Source organism: Natator depressus, chromosome 10 (assembly GCF_965152275.1).
Source record: "Natator depressus isolate rNatDep1 chromosome 10, rNatDep2.hap1, whole genome shotgun sequence".
NCBI classification, from domain to species: Eukaryota; Metazoa; Chordata; order Testudines; family Cheloniidae; genus Natator; species Natator depressus.
Genome location: NC_134243.1, coordinates 17,445,432 through 17,459,329, shown reverse-complemented (window position 1 = coordinate 17,459,329; position 13,898 = coordinate 17,445,432). Strand labels below are relative to the sequence as shown.

The window sequence follows — 13,898 nt, the reverse complement described above, 5'->3', positions numbered from 1 at the left end:
TTGTTTTGTTAAAATGCAAACCACACCAAACCCCCACTTCCTATAAACCTCACTTTAGGAATTCTGTGAGATACCAGATCCCTTTCCAGAAGTCTGGAAGCTGATAAGTGTTGTATGCTTGAGAAATATTCACACCATAAATCAGAAACTATATATTGTTTTAATAATAATAATAATAAAAACACTTGCAGATTTCCCTAGAAGCTAAATTATGGAAGGTGAACAGTTGAAGGAGAATCTCTTCTGTCCCTAATATAGCTGTGAGCAAGTTATTTTGAAATTATTGAACTTAATTGCAGTTGAGGATCTTCATTCCAACCCTTTTGGAACAAACAAAAGAGAGAAAGAGAGAGAGCACCTTAATTCAACACACATTATAGAAAGATCAAATAGCTGTGTGCTGCGGACATGTCATAAGTGTGGCTTTTTGTATCTTCCTAAACCCAGGTATCGTTTGGCCGGGACTTTGAGCAGCAGCTGAGTTTTTATGTTGAAGCTAGGTCAATGTTTTGCAATCTGGAGCCTGTTCTTGTCCAGCTGGTTCATGTAAGCAAAAATTTCACTGCAGATGTTGTTGTCTTAATCAGTGGGTTCCTCCCCCTACCCCCACCCCCCCAGATTGCCATTCCTTATATTTACTGTGTTAAGGTTTATTTCGCTAGGTATTCAGGAGTAGACTTTGTTTTTGCCTTTCTTTTCTCACTAAATTTTTCTTCAATTGTGTGCTTTACCCCCATACTAAGTACCATTTAATGATGCAAATTAGCTGTTTCATTACATTCATTAGCTTATGGAACAAACAATACTACAAGGTCTTCCTATATATTCAGAAATTGGAGGCTGATAGTCACAGGAGGAAGCATGTGAGTGCTCTCCAGGAGAGAGTCTGTCTCTGGAACAAACTTCCAGATGAAATTAAACAAATTCCAAAGTCAGACCACCTTTGGCAAACTCTGCAAAATTTTCCTATTTGATCAAGTTTTTGCACCGGAAGCAGAAGGACATGCATAACATCAACCTTCCCCCTGCAACCTCCCTCAAAAGCAGAGCTTTCTATAGCTGTGTAAAGGGTAAGAACCAGAGACTTAATAAATTCCACTAGGACTTGGCTGTTTGCATATGAAAGGTGCTGAAATACCACAGTGATTGATGGCAGTATAAACTTCTTCCATAGATATCTTCTGCACATTTTTTCTGAAAAATGTAGCGGTGTTCTAATTGGATTATGAATTGAGTATTAGAAGAAATGGGACATCTTTCATAGTTAAGTTTATTTTCTTTTGTGTTAATTTTTAAATGATTATTATACACAAGATAGAAACAGTATTTCACAAAAATAAATAATTAAAAGTCAAAGACTTTGGTGGAGTTATGGAATCCAGGAGCACAAATAAGAACCCACCCTATAAGGTATATGAAAAGAGTCTGCATTTCAGGCTTATGTATTAGTTCTGACTGCCCAGGTTCAGAAATCAGTTTGACAGAATGATGTTGAGATAAGCCGAGTTCATATGACTAGATCAGTGTAGGGAATTTTTTTCGTAATTAAATAGGAATTTTCCCATTGTTGCTTAGTTCAAGCAAACAAGAAAAAATAGAAATGGAAAAGGTTGAAATGCCACATCAGCAATTCACTGTATAATTTAGATGGTTAGCCTTTGAATGCATCCCCAAAACAAACTGTGGAAGCATAATTTCATATTTTTAAATTTAAAACTGTTGGGTAACTGAAAAATAATAGCAACATAATAATCAGCATGACTGTTTTGGTGTTTGGTGGTAATAGGATGGGGAGAATTAATCCATGGCTACTAATTAGATTGGTTTATAAAGTGGGAGTTACAAACAGATACTGATTGACTCACTTACTGAATCTATCTCCGATAGCAGCCTTGGGTGGAAATTCAACCAGTTGTCTTTTTTTATTTTTGTTGTTGTTTTTATGTAACGAATAATTTTACAAAAGCACTAATACACTTAAAGTGCAGGTATGATAAATACTTCACTTCTTGGAGGTTAGACCTAGGCTAAATACTGCACCTAAGGCATATCAGTATCTTTTGTAATAGCACACGTTGTCCAGCCAAATCGGAAGAAAGACAGGAGGCAATGGATGTGGTTTAGTTAAGCTACAATAAAAACAAAATCACTTAAAATATCTGGGAGTACATGGCAATAAATTGTACACTGCGGGGGTCATCATAGTTTCCTAATCATTTCCATATAATCCCCAACTAGTCCTGACCATCCAGTTGCTGGGACCGTATACCCTCTCCTCTTGTATGAGGCAAAAGGGGGGCTAGAAAAGGAGGAGGGGGTCAGCTGCTTACTGTTCCAGATGTAGGAGCCCCAAACCTCCCCCTCCTCAGTTTTCTCAAGATGTTTTCTCTCTCATCCTTTTCCATACCCTTCCATAACAAGTATCTGCACTGGATGTCTGCCCTGAGTTTTACTTACTAAGTTGTGGCATTATAACTGAACACCCCTCCTCAACCCTAGAGGGTCCCAGATTTACTTTGGGAAAGATGAAAAAACCCACCCCATCTCGCGGAGTCTTGCAGTGAGGGGAAAATTCTTTCCCAGTCCCCAAGAAAAAAACGGGCAACAGCAGATCATGAAGGAAGCTGGTTCTTTCTCGGATTTCATGGGTGGGAGGGTGGTGCTGTCAGCCCAATCCAGGTAAAAGAGGGCTTCTCCTGGATTGCAAGGGGTTTAAATACCAGTCAGTAGGAAGGGCACTATCCCCTCCAGATCTGACCTAGCTGCTTCCTGCTCTTCCCTGTTCTGTCTGTCCATGTCAACTTTCCCCTTCTGCCCCAGTTGCAGAGGGGAGCCCATAAAGGGACCACAACTCCTTTCCTTTTGGCCAGCCAGACAAGGACCCTCCAAACATAATTGTGGTGAACACATTATCCCTTTGGCTACTTTTGTTTCCCATATGTTTAACTTGACAGAATGATAAGAGTTGGGTGTTTATTTGCAGACTTGGTCAATCTATTCATTTCTATTAGTGCCTTACTTTTCTTTTTTATACCTAGTCTGTGAACCAACTGGCAATGGAAACGAGAAAAGTGATGAAAGGAAATCATTCCAGAAAGACAGCCGCATTTGTCAGGGTAAGTGAAAAAGTCAAATATATTTCTAGATTCTTCATCCCATGTGCACAGATGTTACGATAGGCTGGAGCCTAAGGTTGTCATTTATACAGAAGAAATACATTTGTGGTTTCCATATTGCTTATCAACTCACTTTCCCTTATGGGCACTGATATTTACTCACTAACAGCCAATCGCTGCTATCCTTATTAGACAAAACTCCTGCAGAGTCCCATGAGTTTGCCTAAGTAAGGGTGATAGGAGTCAGTCCCTAAGTGAGGTTTTTTTAAGCCCTCCTTTAAGGAAATTTCATTTTTCCAAATTAATTGTCATTGTATACAAGCCAGTTATATAGAGGGGAGAAAAGAGCTGCTGCAAGATAAATGGCATGACAATGTGTATCATAATCAAAAAGTCAAAGTGGGTACTTAAATCTAAAGTGGATACTTAAATTAAATAATATATTCTCATAGTGCAGGTGTGTCTTTACACCAGAACTATATGATCCATATGTATCAGCGTGCCAGTTTTCCCCTGAAGCATCCCACGCTCTTAGAAAGTGTAGATCTTTCTGGGGAAGGATTAAGTGGGTTGTGTTCACTCACAGTCAAGTGACTCATGGCACCTGGATATATAGGAAATGGAATTGACTTTCTGGAAAGAGAGAGGATCTAGGGTGTGGGTTGGTCACTCCTGAGGGAGGAACCCTAGGAGCAAGAAAGCCTTCAAAGAAGTTCTGAGCTAATCTTTATTTTATTGTTTTCACTGTTAATAAAGGGAAACCCCAAGAGTTGGGTCAGTTTGAATTTCACAAACTTTGTGGGCCGTGTTTTGTAGATGAAAATGGGAAAGATACCTACTTGTGTTCTATTTTTAAGCTTTTGCTTGAGCATATACAACAGCAGTTAATTAAAAAGCCCTAAAATTGCTATACCTCTAATTTAAGAAATTATTTGAGTTATGTTTCGTATATTTTCTTCTTTACTTAGGCTTGTGTTGCCTTCTGCTTCATTACAATTCCATCTCTGACTAGTATCTTTGCCCGTCTTAATTTGTACCTGAACTCTGGACAGGTTGCCCTGGCAAATCAGTGCCTTTCACAAGGTAAGACAGGTGTTTGTTTCAATTGCATAATAATTCTTTCTTGCCAGAAAACAGAATATTACTAGTTGTGGATAATATTGATTCAGTTTGAAACTGAAGTTAACTCTTTCACTCCTTATTCTTGCACACGTTTCTGTAGTCACAAAGTAAAATAATTCTAAAATGTATTTTTCTAAATTATAGCATATTTAAAATATAGGAATTATTGTAGAAGAGAGAGGTCTGATATTAAGGTATTTATTCAATTATTCCTTATTTTAGCCTCCATCTATGATTTTTTAAATAGCATATCTTCAGAGAAAGCAGTGCTGTTTTAAATAAGGGACTTGAACTTGTGTGCAAATAATGTGCTTTAAATAAATTTTTCTTGAGGAGAGGAGGAAACTTAGACCAGCTAAACGATTATGCATGGAGATTAATTCTTTCCCAACAGTTTTTACAGGAATATCAAAGGTCTAAGTGCTTCAGTCAGGTTGCCCTAATATTGATTGTGGTGCTGCATTTTGTAGTGGTACTGGAAGATAGATGTCAAAGCACAGAAGGAATATGCCATGAAAAAAATACTTTGCTAATAAAAATGTGTCATGTGTTCCAGGGAAACTAGTGTTGACTGTGTGGGGTTGCCAATTTTCTAAATGCAGAAAACCAAACACCCTTGTCTTGCCCATACCCTGCCCCTTCTCCGAGGTCTCGCCCCGCTCACTCCATCCCGCCTCCCTCTGTCATTTGCTCTCCTCTATCCTCACTCAGTGCTCATTTTCACTGGGCTGGGGCAGGAGGTTGGGGTGCAGGACGGGGGGATGGCTCTGGCTGGGAGTGCAGGTTCTGGGGTGGGGCCGGGGATGAGGAGTTTGGGGTGCAGGAGGGGACTCTGGGCTGGGATTGGGGCTGAGGGGTTTGGCATGTGGGAGGGAGCTCCAGACTGGGGCAGGGGTTGGGGTGTGGGAGAGGGTACGGGCTGGGGCAGGGGGTTGGGGTATGGGGGGGTGAGGGCTCCAGCTGGGGGTGTGAGCTCTGGGGTGGGGCCAGGGATGAGGAATTTGGGGTGCGGTTTGGGGTGCAGGAGGGGGTGCAGGGTGTGGGCTCTGGGAGGGAGTTTGGGTGTGGGAGGGGGTTCCGAGCTGGGGTTGGGACACAAGAGGGGGTTTGGGGTGCGGGCCCCAGGTGGCGCTGACCTCAGGCAGCTCCCGAGAAGCAGAATCATGTCCCTCTGGCTCCTAAGCAGAGGGGCAGCCAGGGGCCTGCATACTAATACTGCCCCCACCCACAGGCACTGCCCCCACAACTCCCATTGGCCACGGTTCCTGGCCAATGGGAGCTGCGGAGCCGGTGCTTGGGACAGTGCCTGCGGGCGGGGGCAGGGTGCAGAGCCCCCCTGGCTGCCCCTCTGCCTAGGAGCCAGTGGGACATGTCGGCCGCATCCTGAGAGCTGTGCAGAGCCCAGCACGGAGCCTGTTTGCCCCGTTGGTGCTGCAGCCAACCGGATTTTTATTGGCTCAGTCAGCTGTGCTGGCCGGATCCACCAGGGTCCCTTTTTGAACTAATGCCTGAACGTGGTGTTCAGTCAGGGGCTCTGTTTTACTAGATGTCTTAGATAAGATGTAAAACAGAAGTCCTGATCACTTGTAGTTTAAAAAAAAAAAAAAAAATCCCATGGCAAGAGTTATGAGTGTTAGTCCTGGTGTCCTGTTCAAATTCCAGCTTGAACATACTTGCCTAAAAGCAGCTTCCTCTACCTTCACCTGGATACAGTGTCCCTCATTCCCTGTCTTAAGCTGTTATGGAATTTTACTATGCGCTCTTAAATTGTTGTGATGTTTAGCCTCAGAGATTACTGCATTTCATTGCGGGGTGAAGTGCTTCCTATATGCTGTATATGGTTTGTTTAATGCTTAGGGATTTTTCATGGTCTTCTCTTTACCTATAATCATGTCTTGCATGTTAAACATTGTTTTTCCCCTATACTTTTTTGTACAGTTCTGTAGTGAAAGCCATAAATTGAATTACTGTGAAAACATCATCTTGTGGTGGCTGTTATCTCTGATTTTAGCTTTGTGTATGTTGTGATACAGCCTGGCCAGAGGGCAGCAGGAGAGTGTTAGAAGGGAGCCTTATTCCCTGTAGAGGGAAGAAAGTCTGCTATAAATTAATTAAAGCACCTGAAGCCAATTAAAGCACCTGAAGCCAGTCACATGATAAAAAAAAAAAACCCTGCTTCAATCAGACAAGAGGAGGAGTTGAAGCAGAGTGGATTGGCATTGGAGCAAAGAGCAGTTTGGAGGAGTTGAAACAGAGTGGATTGTTGTTGGAGCAGAGAGCGGTTTGGAGAGAAGCAGAGGAGAGTTTGGAGAAGTGCTGTGGTGGGCTAAGAAGACCAAGACCCTAGGTAAAGGGACACCTGGTTTGTGCAGAGGGAGGGCAGGAAGCCCCACAAGCTGAAGGGCAGGAGAGGGAAGTAGCCCAGGGGAAGGAACTGCTAGTTCTAGTGGTTTACTGCTATCCCTAGGGCCCCTGGGTTGGGACCCGGAGTAGAGGGCGGGCCCGGGTCCCTCCCTCTCCACTCCCCTCCTCTAGGACACTGGTGGGGCAGTTAATACCCAGTTCAGGGGCAAGAAACGGTGCCCTGAACCCCCACCCAAGAAGAGAAAGCGCGAGACCCATCATAGTAGTGCCGGCAATTTGCCACAATGTATATAGAGGAATTAATGAAGCTCATGTTGTGACTATTTTAACTATTACTTGTTATGTATGGAAGAGCATCCCATATTTGACTCATATTGCTGTCACTGCCACCATAACTTACTATGAAATATCAAGGGGTATTTGGGTGGGGTGGGGAGAGGGTGGATGACAACTGATGAAATCAGGGTGGGTTTTGCATGTAAGTTGACAAATCAAATAAAACTTATTTTTAACAACATGAACTTGGCTTGAAGGGTGCAGGCACTTGTGCCTACAAAATTAGTTGAAGTCTAAAATTTACACTTGTCTTGCATGTGCAGTGTTGTTGTAGCTGTATCAGTCCCAGGATATTTATTCCTGAGGGAATTCTGTGTCACTGCATGCATAATTAACGAGACATGCATATTTTTAATGCAGAAAAAAGCTGCTACTGGTAAGTTGCTGCAGTTCTGCCTTTTGCTCACCAGGTGGCACTATGGTGCTAGAACAGTGCAGCCTCAGCAGAAAATAATGTTGGCTGGAAGGTTGCTGCAGTTCTGCCTTTTGCCCACCAGAGGGCTCTGTGGCGATAGAATAGAGAAGCAGCTCCCGGCCAGCTAGGGAAGAGAAAGAGCCTGCCTTCTTCACAGTGCCTGTCGGGCCAGGTCGGGAGACAAGAGCTATGGGGAGACAGACAGCGTGGAGCTGCTTGGGGGTCACAGACAGGGGCTAATAAGGGCTAGTGTGGGAGGACGGATTGGGACAGGGGCTGAATGGAAGTGGACATGCAGGGAGAGGCTAGGGGTCAGCCAGGGTCTGCATGGGGGAAGCTCCCTAACAATCCCTCCCTGTCCCCCAAAAAAACAAGCAAACAAAAAAAACCCTGTTCTATACTTTTCCCACCCGTACCCAACAACCCTCCAAGTTTACACCCAACCTCCTTCCCAGCAATTTACTTCCCTCTGCCTCAGCTCCTCCTCTGGTACCCCTGACTCCCTCAAGCCTTTGCACTGCTTCTGTGGGGAGCGGGAAATATGGTTCTGTATTGTAGTTTAAATGAATTATTACTCAGAGTTCTGTATTAATATGCCTAGTAAGGAATCTATTTATCAAAAAACATTTCCTGAATCTTTTTTGTTGTGTGTATTGTTACAGACATACTTGCTGACAGGTATTTTGAAATAAATGACCAAAAATAATTGAAATTGGTTTGATTATATTGTGTTATTTTGACAAATAAAATATGCAGATTTTTGCAGAATTTGAAAATATTGTGCGCAGAATTTTTAATTCCTTGTTGCAGAATTTTTAATTTTTTGGCACAGAATTCTCCCCGGAGTATATGATATATCTTTTATTGGACCAACTTCTGGTAATGAGAGAGACAAGCTTCTGAGCTGCATACAGCTCTTCCTTGTCTTGCTAACAGTCTGTGCCAGAACGTTACTTTGCAGCCCATGTCTGACTTCCCACCTAATAACAGGCTGTTATACTGTGGGAGGAAAGGGCTGTCATGCATATTTATTTTGAAGGCCAGGAGGAGATAAGGGTGAAGTGAGGGTGTTTAAATGTCAGGAGCGAAACAAATGCAAAGCTTTAGCCTTACAGGTATACTGTAACTTTTGTAATTGAACTTGTAGCTTGACTTTAAAAAAACAAGCACAAATAAGTCATATGCTTGTGTGACTGTTAAGGGAAGGGTCTCCTATAAAAGCTTTCAAGAAATTTCAGGTGTTAACACCAAGGAGGAAAAGAAATAGTTTCAGGTGGGAAAAACTGTCCAACGAGGAGATATATTAGACTGTGAAATAGTCTCCCAGTGGAAGTGGTGGAAGCCTTATTACCAGTGATTTAAAATTGCAGTAGGGAACAATCCTTCACTTGCATGGAGATAGGCTATATGTTGCGTTCTATCTCTGATTGCTGTGATTCCATATAAATGCAGGGAAGAATAACTTTTCATCTACTTACACCTTGTCTTCCTGTTTCAATTGATAATGTTGCCAAAGCTGTGCATTCACTAGTAAGTTCCAGCTGCACTCACAAACATGCTGCGTAGGATGCTGACTAAGGCTATTAGTACAAGACCACTGTTAGATTTCTTTGTCTGAACATGATGTTGCACATATAATCAGGGCAGAGGGATTTAGAGAAAAGCTGGCTGTTATATCCAAGTATGTTGTAAAAACAAAAGACTTGCAAAGTCAGTTGTGCAATTGAGTTTATGCAGCTTGTTTGTAGACAAACTATTCACAGACCCAAAAATGAAGTCATTTTTTCCCGCTAGTGTTTTTCTGTTAATTCATTAGCTGTCCCCTTATTTTGTATGCTCTTTGTTGCTGCTTATTAGTGGATCTTTTGTTAGAAATAAAATCTGTTCAATACCTGGTTTATCTTGTCTCTAAGGGTATACTCTACTCTAGCAGGGGCTGACTCGTTTATCTAATTGCCTTTTCCATCTCTGAATTACAGGATCGTAACTCTTCCACTTCATCTTCATGATCCATCTCCTTCCTCCTCATGGCACCCCAGCAAATGTCCAAATTTCTGTTGTGAGAACTTGGGCAACAGGAGATGGATCGCTTGATGATTACCTGTTCTATTATTCCCTCTGAAGCATCTGGCATTGGCCACTGTTGGAAGACAGGATACTGGGCTAGATGAACCTTTGGTCTGACCCAGTATGACTGTTCTTATGTAAATGAGTACTCTTATCATTTGACCCACATGTATAAACACATAGTGTAATCGCTAGACAATTAATATGAATTCCCACACAGAAATCTTTGTTAATGTTGCAGGCACATCTCAGTGTTTGAATGCATGCTACTTTTCATGACTGTTGAGATGTTAAAACCAAAAACTCCTTGAATCTAAGACCCAGAAAATGTAGAATTATAGTTGGACTACCTTAATTCTGTTCCTGTGGTGTCTTCCCTTCTTTACATATCTAGTATTGGAAATGTGTGTCACAGACCACTTGGTTTGACACAGTGTTCCAAACAGTGTTCCAAATGAGGTTTTACTAGTACCTTGTATAAAGGCAATAACACTTCCCTATCCCTACTGGAAATGCATCCTAGGATTACATTAGACTTTTTCACAGCTGCATCACATTGGTGGTTTATGGTCTTCTTGTGATTGACCAATACACCCAAGTCTTTCTCTTCCTCTGTCACTTCCAATTGATCTCATAGCTAAAATTCTTGTTATTCATCCCTAAGTGCATGACTTTGCACTATTAAATTTCATCTCATTTCTATTACTCCAGTTTTCAAGGTCCTCCAGATCTTCTTGTATGATATTCCGGTCCTCCTCTGTATTGGCAGTACCTCCCAATTTTGTGTCATCTGCAAACATTTTTAGCACACTCCCACTTTTTGTGCCAAGGTTATGAATGCAAATGTTAAATAAGACTGGTCCCAAAACCAATCCCTTTGCATTAGTAACCTTCCTCCAGGCCTGACAGTTCACCTTTCAGTCTGACCTGTTATAGTCTCCTCTCTAACCAGTTCCTGATCTACCTTTCAGTTCTCATATTAATCCTCACCTTCTCCAATATAACTAATAATTTCTCATGTGGGAACTATATCAAGTGCCTTACTGAAATCCAGGTAGATTAGATCTACTGCATAACTATTTTTTAGACAAAGGTAATCTTCTCAAAGAAAGAGCTCAGGTTGGTTTGCCACAATCTACCTTTTGTAAAACTGTTGTATTTTATCCAATTACTGTTTACCTCTATGTCCTTAACTTCCTTCTCTTTCAAAATTTGTTCCAAGACCTTGCATACAGTTGAGGTCAAACTAACGGGCCGGGTAGTTTCCAGGATCATTTTTTCCCCTTTCTTAAAAATAGGTACTATATTTAGGCAATTCTCCAGTCATAGGGTATGACCCCCAAGTTTATGGATTCATTAAAAATCCTTGTTGTTGGGCTTGCAATTTCATGTGCCAGTTCCTTTAATATTCTTGGATGGAGATTTTCCAGGCCACCTGATTTGGTCCCATTAAGCTATTTCAGTTTGACTTCCACCTCGGATGTGGTAATTTCTATTTCCCTATCCTTGATTCTGTTTGCTCCCCTGCCACTACCTCTAAGCTCCTCATTACTTTTATTAAAGACTGAGGCAAAGTATTCATTTAGGTTTTGGGCCATTCCTAGATTATCTTTAGTCTCCAACCCATACTCCGTGCTTAGTGGTTTCACTTTTCTTTCCTTGTTTTCTTTTTATTTATATGATTATAGAACCTTTTACTGTTGGCTTTAATTTTCTTTGCAATGTCCAACTCTGCTTGGCTTTTGGCAGTTCTCACTTTTTCCCTACTCTTTCTGACCTCCAAGAGGTAGCTTTCCTTACTGATCCTTTCCATCTTCCATTACTTTTAGGCTTTATGCTTCCTCAGTATGCTATTTCAGCCAGCTACTTTGACTCTTAAAGCCAGATAATGCTTCCCATGAAGTAAATATTGGTGATGCTGATTTCAACAGGAACAGGATTGGGGCAGGATATGTATCTCAAGAGAAAACATAGCAAGCTCAAATATATACGCAACTAGTACTGATTAATGCATAGCAACAAATTTAAAGCTAGTTCCTTACTCGAATCAATTCCAGATTGATGCTGATTCACTCAAATAACTGACACTGTATGGAATACTGTATGTGTTTAATAAAATACACTTAGTAGTAGTTCTGAGCTCAAAGTGAAATCTTGCAGCACTGTATATCTGCAATTTAGCTCTTGCTGATTTGATTTGGCTCAACACAAAATTGGAGGGAGAGTCATAACTCTAGGATAACATGTTATTGATCTGGTAGACTACATGTTGATGCTACAGATGCAGGCATTTTAAAGACTCCATGTGTTTTTCTGAAGGTTGATGATTTTTGTTAATGTCTCTGCATGAAAATAGAATTTAGTTGTTACCTGATTGTACAATTAAATGCAAGTGCCAATCAAATTGATAGTTGCTGGATTTATTTTTATCAGTCGCTGGAAAGCATCTGATTTCTGTAAACTGTGAATTAATATGAAATACGGAGAAAGGAGTAAAAATTATCTTAATCTGCTTTTTGATAGTCTCCTTCAATACTCTTGGCAACACTTCACTGCTTAGCTAAGTTATTCAGAACTGGCAAGTTGTACCTACTTTGCCTATGAAGGTGCAGTTTGCAGCTGCCTTCATCCTCAGAGATTCAGAACCAAAAAGTCTACTGGTCCCAGCATGGAATTACTCCACTTTAATCTGTATAACTGCTGCTTGCATCAAGATAGAGCAGGAGTAGGCAAACTTTTTGGCCTGAGGGCCACATCGGGGAATAGAAATTGTATGGCAAGCCATGAATGCTCACAAAATTGGGGTTGGGGTGTGTGAGGGGGTGCAGGCTCTGGGGTGGGGCTGGGGATGAGAGATTTGGGGTGCAGGAAGTGGGATCGAGGGGTTTGGAGAGAGGGAGGGGGATCAGGGCTGGGGCAGAGGGTTGGGGCGTGGGGAGAGGTTCAGGGGGTGCAGACTCCAACTGGCGCTTACCTGAAGTGGCTCCTGGAAGCTGTGCCATGTCCCTTCTCCAGCTCCTACATGGAGGCACAGCCAGGCAGCTCTGCATGCTGCCCCATCTGCAGGCACTGCCCCTGCAGCTCCCATTTGAGCTGGAGCGGGGCCATGTTGGAGCTTCCAGGAGCCATGTGGTGCGGCCCCCGACCCAGTGCCCCAACTGGAGTGGGGCCAAGCCGCGTGGTGTGGTCCTGACCCAGCGTCCCGGCTGGAGTGGGACCGAGCCGTGTGGTGCAGCTCGCGGGCCAGATCCGGCCTGCAGGTCGTAGTTTGCTCACCCCTGAGCTAGAGCATTGTCTGCTGGGACCTGAAGTCTCTTGATGAGCCAGTGCCTCACTAATGAAGGCGAGTAAGGCCTGTATTGTTGAACTCCATCTGCATTTGACATGAAGCCTGCAGCTTCGTCATCCATGTATGTGATCACCCATGTGGTAGTTTCTTGGCATATTCACACTGAGCTGTAATGGTTATTTTTGAAAATATATGGCCTGCTTGTCCCTAGATTACACTGCTTAGTGTTTTCCAGGACAATGCTAATGGGTCAAATTGGCGCAAAGAATTCTTGTGGCCAAGCTATAAAAGGCAGTTTTCAGAAACCAATTCAGTAAATACCATGTGGGTGTTTAGATTTTTAGTCAGAATTTTTTGCGCATTGTATTCAGAGCAGTGGAGAATCTGGAGTGATGAAATTCCTTGGGTGCCTTGGAGAATGGAAGTAAGAGCTGCTTGAGAGTCATTAAATCTTAATGTGTGTTGGAAGCTTAGTTTGCAGCACATTTGGTGGAGAGTAGTTTCTGTTATGCAGAGGAAGTGCTGCAGCATTTCTACTGCAGACTGCACAGGGAGACATCTAAACAATCATGCAGTCTGTAAGCAAATAGGCATTATCACTACCTTTGCAATGTCCATTAATGCTCTTGTGGGCCTTTTCCTGCATTGATAGAGGCAGCTAGAGTTATTGGGATGGGTTGGGCAAAGGCCACTGATTCTGTGCTTAGAAGTATCTGCCTTCATAGTAGCAATACGAGGTAGCCTCTGAGCTCCAGTGTTATCAGTAGCTATTTCTTTCAGGAAATTCCAGCATTTCTTCTCTCAGCTCTTTACCTTCTATTGAGCTTTCCTTATGCCTTTACTTTTACTGCTCTCCTCCTGCTTCCTGTAGCATGGAGATCTGTAGCCAAAGTCTAGAAGGGGCTGTGTAGCAAGTGGCAATATGGTGGGGGGGAAAAGACTCCCACCAGTACAACAGTTCAAGGTGAAGTCTTCTGCTTTCAGGACCTGACATGGATCTTCTTGAGTTGATGAGAAAGAGATCTATGGATTAGCCAATTTCCCTCCAAAACTCACAAAGGCCTGAGCTAAAAAAGTTATACTTCTTGCTGACCTAGGCCCCAGGAACACAGCAGTTTGTGTGGAAGGAGAAGCGCAAGAAGTCCAGCCAAACAGGGTATGGCTGAGCACACCATTCATTCTATTTAAG

General features: G+C 42.5%; 1 protein-coding gene across 2 annotated transcripts in view; it reads left to right on the top strand.

Moving 5' to 3' along the window:
- Positions 1–13,898, top strand: part of VPS35L (VPS35 endosomal protein sorting factor like) — a 121,866-nt gene that overhangs the window by 65,091 nt on the left and 42,877 nt on the right. For both annotated transcript variants that reach the window (XM_074965354.1, XM_074965353.1), the window contains 3 exons: positions 448–546; positions 3,039–3,116; positions 4,085–4,199. In XM_074965354.1, the coding sequence (XP_074821455.1) occupies positions 448–546; positions 3,039–3,116; positions 4,085–4,199 (292 nt within the window). The remainder of the gene's footprint in view (positions 1–447; positions 547–3,038; positions 3,117–4,084; positions 4,200–13,898) is intronic.